Here is a 14970-nt window from a genome sequence, read left to right as displayed (position 1 = left end):
CAGATCCCCCCATGACCAGAGGGACTGCTGGTTCAAGGACAAAGCATGCAGGCAATGCGGAAAGATTGGACACATTGCACAGGTATGCCGATCTGGACGAAAAAAATCCACGGACAGGAAAAGAAAAATCAATAAAGAAAAGTACAGAAAGGTACAAATGATGACGGACAGTAGCTCCGAAGACCAGAAGAGCGATAGCGACTCCGAAAACAAGAGACTAAGCTGTCTCAAATTACATAATGTAATTGCCAAAGAAGATTACCAGACCATTTGGGTTACCCTCACGATAGCAGGGTCCCCAGTTAAAATGGAGCTAGATACAGGATCAGCTCTGACCGTCATAAATCGACGGGATTACGAGCGGCTATTTCCGCATATACCTTTAAAAGACACATCCATTATCTTGAAAACATATATGGGGCAGAAAGTATACCCGGCAAGGAAATACAAAAGTTGTATTTATACGTTCTACAAGATGGTGGTCCACCGCTGTTGGGACGTGAATGGATCAGGAAAATACGTTTAGACTGGCACTCCATTCAGGCACTGACGGTGACCAGTAAGGAAAAAAATGATGATGACGTCATACCTGAATGATTAAAAGACATCTTGGCCAACGCCAAAGAAGTGCTTCAAAAGAAACTAGGAACCTTGAAAGGCATCACCGCCTCAATAAAAGTGGAAGATGCGGCAATTTCCAAGTTTTTTAAGGCAAGACCGGTGCCATACGCAATTCATCCAGCAGTCGAGGCAGAGCTGGAGAATTTGGAAAAGGCAGGCGTATTATCCAAAATAGATTGGAGCGAGTGGGCAACACCCATCGTCCCAGTCATGAAGAAAACGTTGAATAATGATAAATCTGAAGAACAGAGAAAAATTCGCATCTGTGGAGACTTCAAGGTGACTGTAAACCCGGTCCTTCACACGGTACAGTATCCTCTTCCAAGGATAGAAGATATTTTCGCCTCACTATCCGGAGGGAAACGTTTCACCAAAATTGACTTGGCACAGGCATATCTACAGATGGAGGTTGAAGAGGCCTCTAAAAAGTATCTCACGATAAATACACACAAAGGCCTGTACCAGTACAATCGACTGGTTTTCGGAGTAGCATCCGCTCCAGCTATCTGGCACAGAGCTATGGAGCAAGTCCTCCAAGGGATTCCGGGGACTCAATGCTACCTAGACGACATCCTTGTAACAGGAGAAAACGACAACGAGCACCTTGCCAATTTGGAGCAGGTGCTCACTAGGCTGAGAGAACGGGGCCTACGAGCAAATCGCCCCAAGTGCAAATTTTTCCAGAATCAAATATCATATTGTGGCCACATAATTAGTAAGGAAGGGTTGCATAAGTCACCTGAAAAAATTGAAGCGGTCATAAAAGCCCCAGCACCTGAAAATGTTTCACAATTAAGGTAGTTCCTGGGATTAATAAATTACTATCAAAAATTTTTACCGAACTTATCAACTCTTCTGCACCCTCTTAATGAACTGCTGCAAACAGGAGTAATTTGGAAATGGAGCGAAGACTGTAAACGTGCCTTCCATAAATGCAAAGACTTAATCACGTCCAAAGAAGTTTTGGCTCATTACAACCCATCACTGCCAATCAGACTGGCATGCGATGCATCCCCTTATGGCGTAGGAGCAGTATTATCGCATAAATTCCCTGATGGCTCGGAACGGCCGATAGCTTTTGCGTCACGCTCATTGAACTCAGCTGAGCGTAACTATGCCCAAATCGACAGGGAAGCACTCAGCCTGGTATGGGGAGTGAAGAAATTCGATCATTACCTACACGGACAAAAATTTACCTTGTTGACTGACCATCAACCCCTCATCTCCATATTCAACCCTAAAAAGGGTGTTCCCATTATGACAGCGCAAAGGCTACAGAGGTGGTCCCTCTTTCTAGGGGCACACCAATATAACATAGTGCAAAGTCTGTAGGTATTATGGCGAATTAATACACAGACTACAAGAGTAACTTTAACAGGACTTTACTATTCGAAGGTCAGGGCGAATCTGCCCAATAAATCCTGACACAGCACTTATATACCGGTGTGGTCACCGTCAGTATTACAGTATACAGCAGCCAAGATAAAGTAGTGCCACACCTAAAATAGTTCTCTTAAAGGTGGACGGTTACATACAATAGTTCTCTTAAAGGTAGAGCAGTTACATACACTACAATCCTCCCTTTTTAGCTTACAACATACTTATTCCTCATTAACATAACATCATAACATATATACAACTTATGCAAAACGGTTCACAGATTCAGTCTCTCTGGAGGCTTCCTGACTCTGTCCGGATAACGCCTCGGTGGTGTAGTAGTTTTCGGCGGGGTAGTAGGTTCTTCTGGCAAGGTCGATTCAGCTTGAAGGACAGTGTCAGGTTCATCTGATTCTAGTATTACCAGATCGGAGGTAGGTGCTCTGGGTATCTCTGCTTCAACATTAGCCGTGTAAGGTTGTGGAGTAGGTTGGTCCTTTGTGGATGACCCTATGATCTGGTCAACATGTCGCCTTATGATGCTGTCACCAATGTCCACGGTATACATCAGCGGCCCTAGCCTTTTCCCAATAGTTCCAGGCTGCCATTTCTCGGTACGGTAGTCCCGGGCCAAAACTTGTTGACCTATCTGAAAGGATCTAGTTGGCCTTTCATTCATGCCCTGAAATTGCCGGTTCTCTACGTCCCTTCTGATGTTTGGCTTAATCAAATCCAGCCGGCATCTTAGTCTTCTATTGAAAAACATCATGGCGGGAGTTTGGTTTGTGACCGCATGTGTTGCATTCCTGTACGCCAACAAGAAGTTATCTACCTTATGTTGTAGGTTGATGTCTTCATTACCCATGGCCTTTATGGCCTTCTTGAAGGTCTGGACAAACCTTTCAGCTAATCCATTGGTGGCGGGATGGTATGGGGCTGACGTGTAGTGCTTGACCCCATTCCTTTTTAAGAACTTCCTGAATTCTTCGGACACAAATTGCGGTCCATTATCAGAACAGATCTGTTCCGGCAGGCCATTCCTAGCAAATATGGTCCGTAATACTGTGATGGTTTTTTCCGTGGTGGTGGAGGACATCTTTATTACCTCCGGCCACTTGGAGTGTGCATCCACCGCGATTAGAAACATTGAGTCCATAAATGGACCAGCAAAGTCGACGTGTACCCTTTGCCAAGGAGATGAGGGCCACTCCCATGGATGCAGAGGAGCTTGTGGTGGTGCGTTTTGGACCTTCTGGCATCCTAGACAGCTCTTGGTTATTTCTTCGATGTCTCCATCAATCCCTGGCCACCACACAAACGCTCTTGCTAGGTTCTTCATTTTCACTCCACCCAGATGCCCCTCGTGAAGCTCCTTTAGCACCTTATGCTGAAGTTTGGGTGGAATCGCCACTCTAGATCCACACATCAAGGTTCCTCGGCACACTGACAGCTGTTCTTTTCTTTGCGAAAATGCGGGCAGCGTTGGTTCGCCATGTGCTGGCCATCCCTCCACTGTTAAATCGTAGACTCATGAGAGAGTCGGATCATTTCTTGTTTCATTTTCGATCATCGAATTTGTTACTGGTAGACATTCCACTATGGATGAGTGGAACATCTCTACCGGGTCCCCTGTAGCCGCCTCTTCTACTACTGGCAACGGTAGGCGCGATAACCCATCAGCATTTCCATGCTGTTTGGACCTTTTGTATTCGATGTCATGTTGGTGTGCCCCAAGTAACACGGACCACCTCTGTAGCCTTTGCGCTGTCATAGTGGAAACGGCCTTGTTTGGGTTGAATATGGACACCAACGGCTGGTCGTCTGTCAGTAATGTGAACTTCTTGCCCTGCAGGTAATGATTGAATTTGTTTACTCCACACACAAGGCTGAGGGCCTCCCTATCTATCTGAGCATAATTTCGCTCAGCGGAGGTCAATGATCGGGACGCAAATGCGACTGGCCTTTCCGAGCCATTTGGTAACTTGTGTGAAAGTACTGCTCCAATTCCATAAGGGGAAGCATCACAAGCTAGACGAAGAGGTAACGTTGGGTTGAAATGAGCCAACACTTCCTCAGAGGTAATCAACGCCTTGCTTCTGCGAAAGGCCTTCTTACAGTCCTCGCTCCACTTCCATGGTACTTCTTTCCGCAACAGAGCATTCAGCGGATGCAGCACCGTGGATAGATTTGGCAGAAACTTGTGGTAATAATTAATCAACCCCAGAAACGATCTCAACTGTGATACATTTTCCGGAGCGGGGGCCTTCACGACAGCTTCTATCTTGTCAGGTGACTTGTGCAGCCCCTCTTGGTCAATGACATGACCGCAGTACGAGATCCGTTTCTGGAAGAACTCACATTTCTGGCGATTAACTCGAAGGCCATATTCCTTCAACCTGGTGAGCACCAGTTTCAAATTTGCGAGGTGTTCCTCCTCGTCCTCTCCTGTAATCAGGATATCGTCCAAGTAACACTGAGTGCTTGGAATCCCCTGTAAGACCTGCTCCATGGCCCTCTGCCAAATTGCTGGAGCCGAAGCTACTCCAAAAACCAGTCTATTATAACGATACAAGCCTCTGTGTGTGTTGATTGTGAGATACTGGCGCGACTCTTCCTCGACTTCCATTTGTAAGTATGCTTGTGCCAGGTCTATCTTGGTGAAGTGTTTCCCGCCAGACAATGAAGCAAAGATATCCTCAATCCGCGGAAGCGGGTATTGTACCGTGTGAAGCACCGGATTAACTGTGATCTTGAAGTCTCCGCAGATGCGGACCTTTCCCGGTCCCCCTGGCTTGTTACTTGATGAAGACTTCATGACGGGAACAATGGGCGTGGCCCACTCACTCCAGTCCACCTTAGACAGTACCCCTGAACGTTCAAGCTCTTCCAGTTCTGCCTCCACAGCAGGTCGTATCGCGTAAGGTACCGATCTGGCTTTGAAAAATTTTGGGCTTGCATGTTCCGCAATCTTGATTTTTGCCTTAATTCCTCTCAGTGTTCCCAGTCCTTGCTGAAATACCTCTTTAGCTTCGTCCAATATTCTGGACAACCGTTCAGGTTTGACATCTTCCTTTCCGGAATCTACAGTCATTGTGTTTAGTGAGTGCCAGTCTATCTTTATTTTCCTGATCCACTCCCGTCCCAGAAGTGGTGGACCTCCCTCGGGTAGCACATACATGTCCATTCCTCGGTGATCTTTGCCCTTGTGTCTCACCTTGACTTTTATCTTTCCGATGGGGTATACTTTATGCCCCGTGTATGTCTGCAATACTATCTCCGTATCCCGTAGGGGAATATGTTTGAACAACTTTTTGTAATCTTGCTGATTCATGACCGTCAACGCCGATCCGGTGTCCACTTCCATTTTCACTTGGACTTTTACAATCTGTAGTGTGACCCAGATAGTTTGTCGGTCAGCTTCTTTACTCACATTGTGAATCCTCAGACTACCCAGTTCCTTGCTGTTGGAGTCTGAATCCGAATTCTGTTCATCTGTACTCTTCCCAGTCACCTTATGTACCTTTCTGTACTTCTTCTGCGGTGACTTATTATTGCTGGTCTTCTTTCCTGACCGGCATACTTTAGCTATGTGACCAGGCTTGCCACATTTCCTACATTCCTGGTTTTTAAACCAGCATTGGTTCTGATCGTGTGTTGTCTTCCCACAACGATAACATTTCGTTGTACCTGAAGTCATTTGATCCATACTGAGTACCGCTGTCTTCCGCTGCATTTCCGCCGTGCCTCTCGCTGCGGCTTCGTGCGATGCTGCAATAAGGACAGCCTTCTCAAGTGTAAGATCGTTCTCTTCGAGCAGTCATTTTTGTATTCCTTCCTTCGACATTCCGCACACGAACTTGTCTCTCAGTGCCTCTGACAGATTTACCCCAAACTGGCAGTATTTTGCTAGTCTACGCAGTTCAACCAGGTGCTCTGCGTTGCTTTCCTCTTTTAGTTGCGTTCTCACGTAAAATTTAGATCGTTCCGCTAACATCAGCGGTGCGGGGTTCAAATGATCCTTCAGGACAGCAACAATATAAGCGAAAGACTGATCCGCCGGTTTAGCTGGTGATAGAAGATGCTTCAATAACCCGTATGTCTTCGCACCCATTGAGTTTAGTAAGGTTAGAGCTTTGTCATAATTTGCTATCTTATTGACCTTACAATATATCTCGATGCGTTCTACATACGTGGCCCAATCTTCCACATCGGAATCGAAACCGTTGATGTTACTACGCTTAGGCATCTTCACACTCTTCCTGAGAAACAACAACGAAATATTTCTTTAACTTTTTTTTTCCAAAATGGCGGTTTCCCGCGCTTGTCTTCTTTCCCCGCCCACTTTCAAAATGGCGGTTTCCCGCTTCTGTCTTCTTCCCCGCCTACTGGCGGCTTCCCGTGTTTCTTCCCCTGGCGTGAGGGGTAAGCTTTTCCCTCGGGCGACGACCTATGGCTTTTGGGGTTCGCAGCCTGCGCGTCGGCTTCAGTGCGTTCCTTGTTCCCTTTTCTCGGCAGGGCAACCGGCGCTGGGTACAACCCGTTGACGGCGAACAGTTTCAGCCGCTGGGCTGGATCTCGCTCAGTCTCCCTCGCTCGGGCTCTGTCTCTCCCGCTCGCTCGGGCTCTGTCTCTCCCTCAGCGGCTTCTAATCACGCCTCCCAGCCCTCTCACAGTCCGGTGCTTTCCTCCCCGGCTGCGGCTGAGTTCTCCGTGATTTATTTATTTTTATATCTTCCCGCGCCTTACGATCCCGGTCGCAGCGCTTCGTGGCCTCGGTCGCTGCCCGGCCTTTTTCACTCCAATCGCGCCTCCCAGCCCTCTCGCAGTCCGGTGCTTTCCTCCCCGGCTGCGGCTGAGTTCACCGCGGTTTATTTATTTTTATATCTTCCCGCGCCTTACGATCCCGGTCGCAGCGCTTCGTGGCCTCGGTCGCTGCCCAGCCTTTTTCGCCAGTCGCGGTCTAGCTGTCTCACGACGCCGTTGCGTCTCCCAGCCCGCTTGTACCGCGGCTTCCGTGCTCCACGCTGCCCCAGTCTCAGCGCCTCTGGGCCCGACTTCTGTCCGGCTCCTTTCCCCCGACCGTGGTCGAGTTCACCGCCCTTATCCTCCGTTTATTTTTATTTTTTTTTCCCTTTACTCACAGTCACCGTGGCCGACTTGCTTCTCGTGCTGATCAGCTCACTCACCACCGTGGCAGAAGGGACAATCAGTGCCTGTTGCTGATGGAAGGCTTCGTGTCTGAATTCTTCCTTCTTCCTTGCTCTGCAGACTCGAGTTTTCTCTCAGCAGAACGACGAGGGCGGGTGCCTCTTCTCGACGCTCGTTAACTGCTTCGGAAGTATTGTTGCCGCAGGGTAAGATCGAACTCGTCGCCACTGTAAAGTCTGTAGGTATTATGGCGAATTAATACACAGACTACAAGAGTAACTTTAACAGGACTTTACTATTCGAAGGTCAGGGCGAATCTGCCCAATAAATCCTGACACAGCACTTATATACCGGTGTGGTCACCGTCGGTATTACAGTATACAGCAGCCAAAATAAAGTAGTGCCACACCTAAAATAGTTCTCTTAAAGGTGGACGGTTACATACAATAGTTCTCTTAAAGGTAGAACAGTTACATACACTACACATAGAATACAAAGGATCAAAACAGCATGGGAATGCTGACGGTTTATCGCGCCTACCGTTGCCAATGGTAGAAGAAGCACCTACCGTAGACCCAGTGGAGATTTTCCACTCTACCATAGTCGAATGTCTACCAGTAACAAATTCTGCCATTGAAAGGGAAACTAGAAATGACCCGACTCTCTCACGAGTCTACGATTTAACAGTGAAGGGATGGCCAGCACATGGCAAACCACTGTTGCCAGCATTCTCGCAAAGAAGAGAACAGCTGTCAGTGTGCCGAGGAACCTTGATGTGTGGATCCAGAGTGGTGATTCCACCCAAACTCCAGGATAAAGTTCTAAAGGAGCTTCACGAGGGGCATCTGGGTGGAGTGAAAATGAAGAACCTAGCCAGGGCGTTTGTATGGTGGCCAGGTATCGATGGAGACATCGAAGAAATGACCAAGAGCTGCCTAGGATGCCAGAAGGTCCAAAACGCTCCACCACAAGCCCCTCTACATCCATGGAAGTGGCCCTCATCTCCCTGGCAAAGGGTACACATCGACTTTGCTGGTCCATTTATGGGCTCAATGTTCTTAATCGCGGTTGATGCACACTCCAAGTGGCCAGAGGTAATAAAGATGTCCTCCACCACCACGGAAAAAACCATCACAGTATTAAGGACCATATTTGCCAGGAATGGGCTGCCTGAACAGATCTGTTCTGATAATGGACCGCAATTTGTGTCCGAAGAATTCAGGAAGTTCTTAAAAAACAATGGGGTTAAGCACTACACGTCAGCCCCATACCATCCCGCCATCAATGGATTGGCTGAAAGGTTTGTCCAGACCTTCAAGAAGGCCATAAAGGCCATGGGTAATGAAGACATAAAACTTCAGCATAAGGTGGATAACTTCTTGTTTGCATACAGGAATGCAACACATATGGTTACAAACCAAACTCCCGCCATGATGTTCTTCAATAGAAGCCTAAGATGCCGGCTGGATTTGATCAAGCCAAACATCAGAAGGGACGTGGAGAACCGGCAATTTCAAGGCATGAATGAAAGGCCAACTAGAACCTTCCAGATAGGTCAACAAGTTTTGGCCCGGGACTACCGTACCGAGAAATGGCAGCCTGGAACTATCTGCACACGACTAGGACCGCTGATGTATACCGTGGACATCGGAGAAAGCATAATAAGGTGCCATGCTGACCAAATCATAGAGTCATCTGAAAAGGGACAACCTACACCACAACTCTATACGCCTAATGATGAAGTAGAGATACCCATAGTATGTACCTCCGATCCGGTGATACTGGAACCCGATGAACCCGACACTGGCATTCAAGCTGAATCAGCCTTGCCAAAAGAACCTACTACACCACCAGAAACTACTACACCACCGAGGCGTTATCCGGACCGAGTCAGGAAGCCTCCAGAGAGACTGACTTATAATTGATTAACTGCAGCAATGTGTAGATTATTTTTCTTGTAACATGTAATTAATGATTACTTAAAATATTATGTACTGGTTGGCTACAAGGGGAGGAATTGTAGTGTATGTGCCTTTAAGAGCCCCCTGTGTACTGTAATGCCGGTAATGGCCACTCGGGCTATATAAGCCTGTATATTGTGTTGTATCAGTTAGTTCCCCTCCAGACTTTGTTCAGTAAACACCTGTGAAACCAACTCCTGTCTCAGTGTCTCTATTAACACACGGATACAACACCCAGGAGGCAGGTACCTGACCTGTGCTGGCAGCTGCCTCCCCGAGGCGGGAAGGGGATTAGTGCCAATTAATTGCCTGTTAACAGGTAGTTAACAGGCAGTTTTTGGCCTAATCCCTATTTTTAGCCCTGAAGTGTGGGCTGCAAACCACGCCAAGTTAGCGAGGCGGACTGTCGGGCTGAAGGGCTCGGAGGGTTCGAGATGTCCGGTGTTCAGGTGAGTTATGGGTGCATGAGTGCAGAGGTAAGTGTGTTTGGTGTGAGTAAAGTGTTTAAATAAGTTTTACTTACTTTACTTACTAATGCAGGTTTCCTTCCTTCAGGTCTCGGGAGTCCCTCATCTCACGGGCACAGAAAGCAGAATGGCTGCGAGCTGTCAAAAGTTGCTGCATTCTGCTTTCTGTTCTGGAGAGATTTCTAACTGAGTGTGGAGAAGGACTCAAGTTAGAAGTCAGATTGTCAGTGTTTGACAGCTTCACAGAGTTGTCAAACGCTGATATTTCATCTGTCAAAAGCTCTTTACAGATGAAATGTCAATCGCTGACATCATCTGTAACCGAGTGTCCCTTAATTGGCCTGCTGAGCCCGCTGGGCGGGCTCAACAAGGTCAATTAAGGGAAAATCACATGGGTTGGCCACAAATCGATCGAGGCGGGACTACAACCCAAAAAGTGGGAGTCCCACCTCCATCACGTCCCCATTGACAAAATCCAACCCATATATGGGCGTGATCGTGCCAGCCCTGGGGAGGCGGGTTTGGAGGCGGGACTGCCGGGAAAATGGCAGAATGTGGGGGCGGGTGCCCATCCCACTCCCAACCTGCCTCCGTGCCATCTTCCCAGGAGGCAGGTAGCCGACCCACGCCGGGTCCCGTCTCCTGGAGGCGGGAAGGGGATTACAGCCACTTAACTGCCTCTTAACAGGTAGTTAACAGGCAGTTAAGCGGATTATCCCCATTTTTCCAGCTGAGGCGCGGGCTTCCCGATGTCAGGAAACCCCGCCAGGGTCACCGAGGTGAACAGTGGGTCTGTGGGAGTTGGAAGGGTGCAAAGGTGCGCTGTGAAGGTAAGTGATGGGTGCAAGTGTGGAGAGGTGAGTATGTGAGGTGAGTGCAAAGTGATAGAAAATGTTTACTTACCTTTGTTTCTTCCTGCAGGCTTCAATCGTTGGGGATCCGGAGAGTCTCACATCTCACCGGCAGAGATGACAGATGGCTGCTGCATTCTCCGATGCGACATTCATCTAATTTCTGCTCACAAAAGAGGTTTGGTGAGTCTTGAATACAAGAACTCATCAAACAACAGAGAATGTCAGTGTTTGACAGCTTCACAGAGCTGTCAAACAATGACAATTCATCTGTCAAAAACTTTTGACAGATGAAACGCCATATGCTGACGTACTCTGTAACCGGCGTCTCCTTAATTGGCCTGCTAAACCCATTGGGTGGGCTTAACAAGGTCAATCAAGGGAAAATAGTGTGGGTTGGCCAGAAGTCGATGGAGGCGGGACTAAAACCTGACAAGCAGCAGTCCCGCCTCCAACACACCCCCATTGACAAAATCGCCCCCATAGAGTCATAGGGCAGGATTTTCATTGGGCCGTGGAGTCGGGATTGGAGGCGTGCGGGGGGTTAAAATCCTGAAATCAGGGGTCCCGACCCCTTCCCGCACCCAAACCCGCCTCCATGCCAGTTTCAAAGGAGGCGGGTACCCGCCCCGCACTGGGACCTGCCTACCCGAGGCGGGAAGGGATTAGTGCCAATTAACTGCCTGTTAGCAGGTAGTTAACAGGCAGTTTTTAGCCTAATCCCTATTTTTGATATTGAAGTGTGGGATTCCCGACGGCTCCAAACCACGCCAAATTAGAGGAGGCGGACCGTTGGGTTGAAGGACTTGGAGGGGTCGAGATGTCGGTGTTCAGGTGAGTGATGTGTGCATGAGTGCAAAGGTAAGTGTGTTTGGTGTGTCTAACGTGATTAAATAAGTTTTACATACCTTTTCTTACCTTTTCAGCCTTCCTTCCTTGAGGTTCCGGGAGTCCCTCATCTCACCAGCACAGAAAGCAGAATGGCTGCGAACTGTCAAAAGTGACAGCCTTCAGCTTTCTGTGCAGGAGAGATTTCTAACTGAGTCTGTGGAGAAGGACTCAGGTTAGAAGTAAGACTGTCAGTGTTTGACAGCTTCAAACAGCTGTGAAACACTGATATTTCATCTGTCAAAAGCTCTTGACAGATGAAATTTCAGTCTGTGACGTCACCTATTGCTGGATGGCCCTTAATTGGCCTGTTGAGCCCGTTATTGCACAAGTGGTCTACTTCACGTGTGGCCACTAAACAACTACTGAAATAGAGAGTTGATTGCTGGGTGGGCTCAACAAGATCAATCAAGTTAAAATCGCATGGATTGGCCGCATCTTGATGGAGGCGGGACTACAACCCCGAAAGTTGTAGTCCCGCTTCCAACCCGACTCCTGAGTTAAATTCCTGCCCATAGTGTAATTGGCACTGCTAGCTGTAAGATGATGCATCCCCACTATGGCGGAGCACTGCCCTCCCCACAACAAACATGGGTAGAACATGTGTGGGATGTATCCCAATTAGAAAGGGTGATGTACTGACTCTGCTTGAAAGTCAGAAAGTACCAGAGAGTCTGGAACCCATTCCTGTAAATGTTTACAACACAGACCCATCCCCCACAGACCCAGACCACCCATCAAGAAGGCCAAAGAGGGATTACAAATTGCAACAATCTGCTAAGTGTTACTCATCATGAGCGTCACTTTAGCTTTAAAATGTGAACTGTTTTGTTGCTTGTCACCTTAAAGAACAGCTCCACATGTTTCAATCAGTTTGCAATCTGCCAATTTCAGTAATCATAAATGTCACTCCTAACATTTCCTCGAAGTTAACAGTTCTGTGTAACAGGGGGATTGAATTAAGTTACTAATAGGTATGTAAGTACAGAAGAGGAAAGTATTAAGTGAGGATACAAGATAAAGGAAATAAGCGTACAAAGGAAATTAAGCCAGCAAGAAAGAAAAGGAATGACAAACTTACGACTGGGTCCATGAATCTTTATAGGCTCAGAAGTGGTAACCAAGGTATGAGAGCACTGCTGACACACACAGTCTTTCCCACTGAAAGTAACACGGTCTCCAACTGGGAATGGCTTCCTAAAAGGGAATAACAAGGACTTTAGACACAAGTGAACGCAATTCCCGGCCATCGCAGCTCTTTAAAATATAATTACTTATTCACAATAACATTCCAATTTAGCCACATAGAAAGAAAGGCACTCTGAAGAATGGTACCTGTTATCTAATCATGAATATTTTGTGCTGTTAAATGACAGTTGTTTGGAATTATATTCCCATGTGTCTAATTTACTTTATAATCTGTGTTCAATTAGTATTTGTGATATTTGTCTAAGCATCTCATTAATAAAAACAATCAATATTGTAGCTGCGTTCACTTGGCTCAGATGAAATGGGGTTATTGGTCTTTAGGCAGAAATCAGCAGTAAAACAGCAAAATGAAAAGTGGCAGTGGGATTGACGCCATGGGGTAGATTTTCAAGTTGCTGCCCAGGCACAAATCTGTTCCTGCAGCTTGGCCATCCATTATAGAACCCAGCCATTTTTCATTTCCATCATCACCTACAACAGATCCCACTTCTGCTGGCAGTCATCTACGTTCCTTTAATAGGGCTTCCAGCCACGTCCATTCCCCCATTTTGATCTATTGGATCAATTCCTACCAATGGAATCACATTCTGAAAACATTAGCTCTTACAGCTCAGTAGAGACACCCTTCAGAGCGAGGTATGCACATTAATCAAATAATATATAAAATAATACAACATCTTTTGCTGACATTGTAAAAGAATTCTGTAACATGATAAGTGGCCATGGGAGGAAAATCTCATTTTGGAATCACATCAATTACACTGCAGCAACAAGCTTCAAAATTAATTTCTAGTAACATGGCAAATAATTTGGAAGCAATTTCTGCTAGAAACACTTGAAATTTTCAGTGACAGAGAATAAGGATTTCGGTAATTTTGTAGTTTGGATTTTTTTGAATCCTTTGTTTAAATTAAAACATCTGCAAATGAGTGGAGTGAGCCTCTGCTGGACTACAGGTGAATTCAAACTGGCTGGGCTTTGAATAGATCCTCTTTTCAGCAGCCCATCAAAAAACAGATGCTTCTCCTTCTGCACCGCACCCCCCCTCCCCCGCCCCCCACTTACTGGACTGAGTGGTAATCTATTCCATAAGTCGAACTTAAGCTTGAAGAGGTTATTCCTTAAGGCTTCCTTACTTTACAAACCTGTTCAGCTGTTCTGGTTTTATACAAAATTGCTCTTTAGTTGATCTTCATTTTTTTACACATCCTTCATCTATTTTCCCCAAATGTTTAATACATTTAGCTTCCTCACTCTGCTTTCATACTTCAGTGATCTGAGCCCTGGGGGGTGATGTAGCCAATGGGGGCGCGTTGGAGGCGGGACTGCTGATTGTTGGGTTTTAGTCCCGTCTCCATCGACTTGTGGCCAACCCATGCTATTTTCCCTTGATTGACCTTGTTAAGCCCGCCCAGTGGGCTTAGCAGGCCAATTAAGGGGAAGCCAGTTACAGAGAACGTCAGCGTATGACGTTTCATCTGTCAAAAATTTTTGACAGATTAATTGTCATCGTTTGACAGCTTTGAGAAGTTGTCAAACACGGACATTCTCTGTTGTTTGGTGAGTTCTTGTACTCAAGGCTCACCAAACCTATTTTCTGAGCAGAAAGCAGATGGCTGTTGCATCGGAGAATGCAGCAGCCATTCTGTCATCTCTGCCATCTCTGGGGGGTGGATGAATTAGCTGCGCAAATAGGGGTAAACAAATATGATTTGATTGGGATTACGGAAACATGGCTCCAGGGTGGCCAAGGCTGGGAACTCAACATCCAGGGGTATTCAATATTCAGGAAAGATAGGCAAATATAGGCAAAAAGGAAAGGGAGGTGGTGGGGGGGGGGTAGCGTTGCTGGTTAAAAAAGGGATTAACACAATTGTAAGGAAGGAGATTAGCTCTGATGATGTGGAATCTGTATGGGTAGAACTGATAAATACCAAGGGCAGAAGACATTAGTGGGAGTGGTATATAGGCCTCCAAACAGTAATGCAGAGGTTGGGGATGGCATTAAAAGGGAAATGAGAGAAGTGTGCAATAAGGGCACAGCAGTCATCATGGGTGACTTTAATCTACATATAGATTGGGCTAACCAAATTAGTAACAATACTGTGGAGGAGGAATTCCTGGAGTGTTTACGGGATGGTTTCCTGGACCAAAATGTCGAGGAACCAACCAGAGATCAGGTCATCTTAGACTGGGTATTATGTAATGAGAAAGGCTTAATTAGCAATCTTGTTGTGCGAGGCCCCTTGGGTCGGAGCGATCATAATATGATAGAGTTCTTCATTAAGATGGAGAATGAAGTCGTTGATTCAGAGACTAGTGTCCTGAATTTAAATAAAGGAAACTACGATGGTATGAGGCGCGAGTTGAGTAGGATTGATTGGGGAATGTCACTCAAAGGGTTGACGGCGGATAGGCAATGGCAAACATTCAAAGACTGCATGGATG

The 14970-nt window shown here is 46.7% G+C and overlaps 1 protein-coding gene across 6 annotated transcripts in view; it reads right to left on the bottom strand.

The window, feature by feature from the left end:
* The window catches only part of ablim3 (actin binding LIM protein family, member 3), a 497979-nt gene that overhangs the window by 247132 nt on the left and 235877 nt on the right, over nucleotides 1-14970 (bottom strand). For all 6 annotated transcript variants that reach the window (XM_085995354.1, XM_085995352.1, XM_085995349.1 and 3 more), the window contains exon 4: nucleotides 12395-12510. In XM_085995354.1, the coding sequence (XP_085851480.1) occupies nucleotides 12395-12510 (116 nt within the window). The remainder of the gene's footprint in view (nucleotides 1-12394; nucleotides 12511-14970) is intronic.

The sequence above is a fragment of the Somniosus microcephalus genome, chromosome 8, assembly GCF_052327205.1.
Source record: "Somniosus microcephalus isolate GS21.2 chromosome 8, FLI_Smic_1.0, whole genome shotgun sequence".
In the NCBI taxonomy this organism is placed as follows: domain Eukaryota; kingdom Metazoa; phylum Chordata; class Chondrichthyes; order Squaliformes; family Somniosidae; genus Somniosus; species Somniosus microcephalus.
Note: the sequence above shows the minus strand (reverse complement) of the source record. Positions and strands in the feature narration are given on the sequence as shown.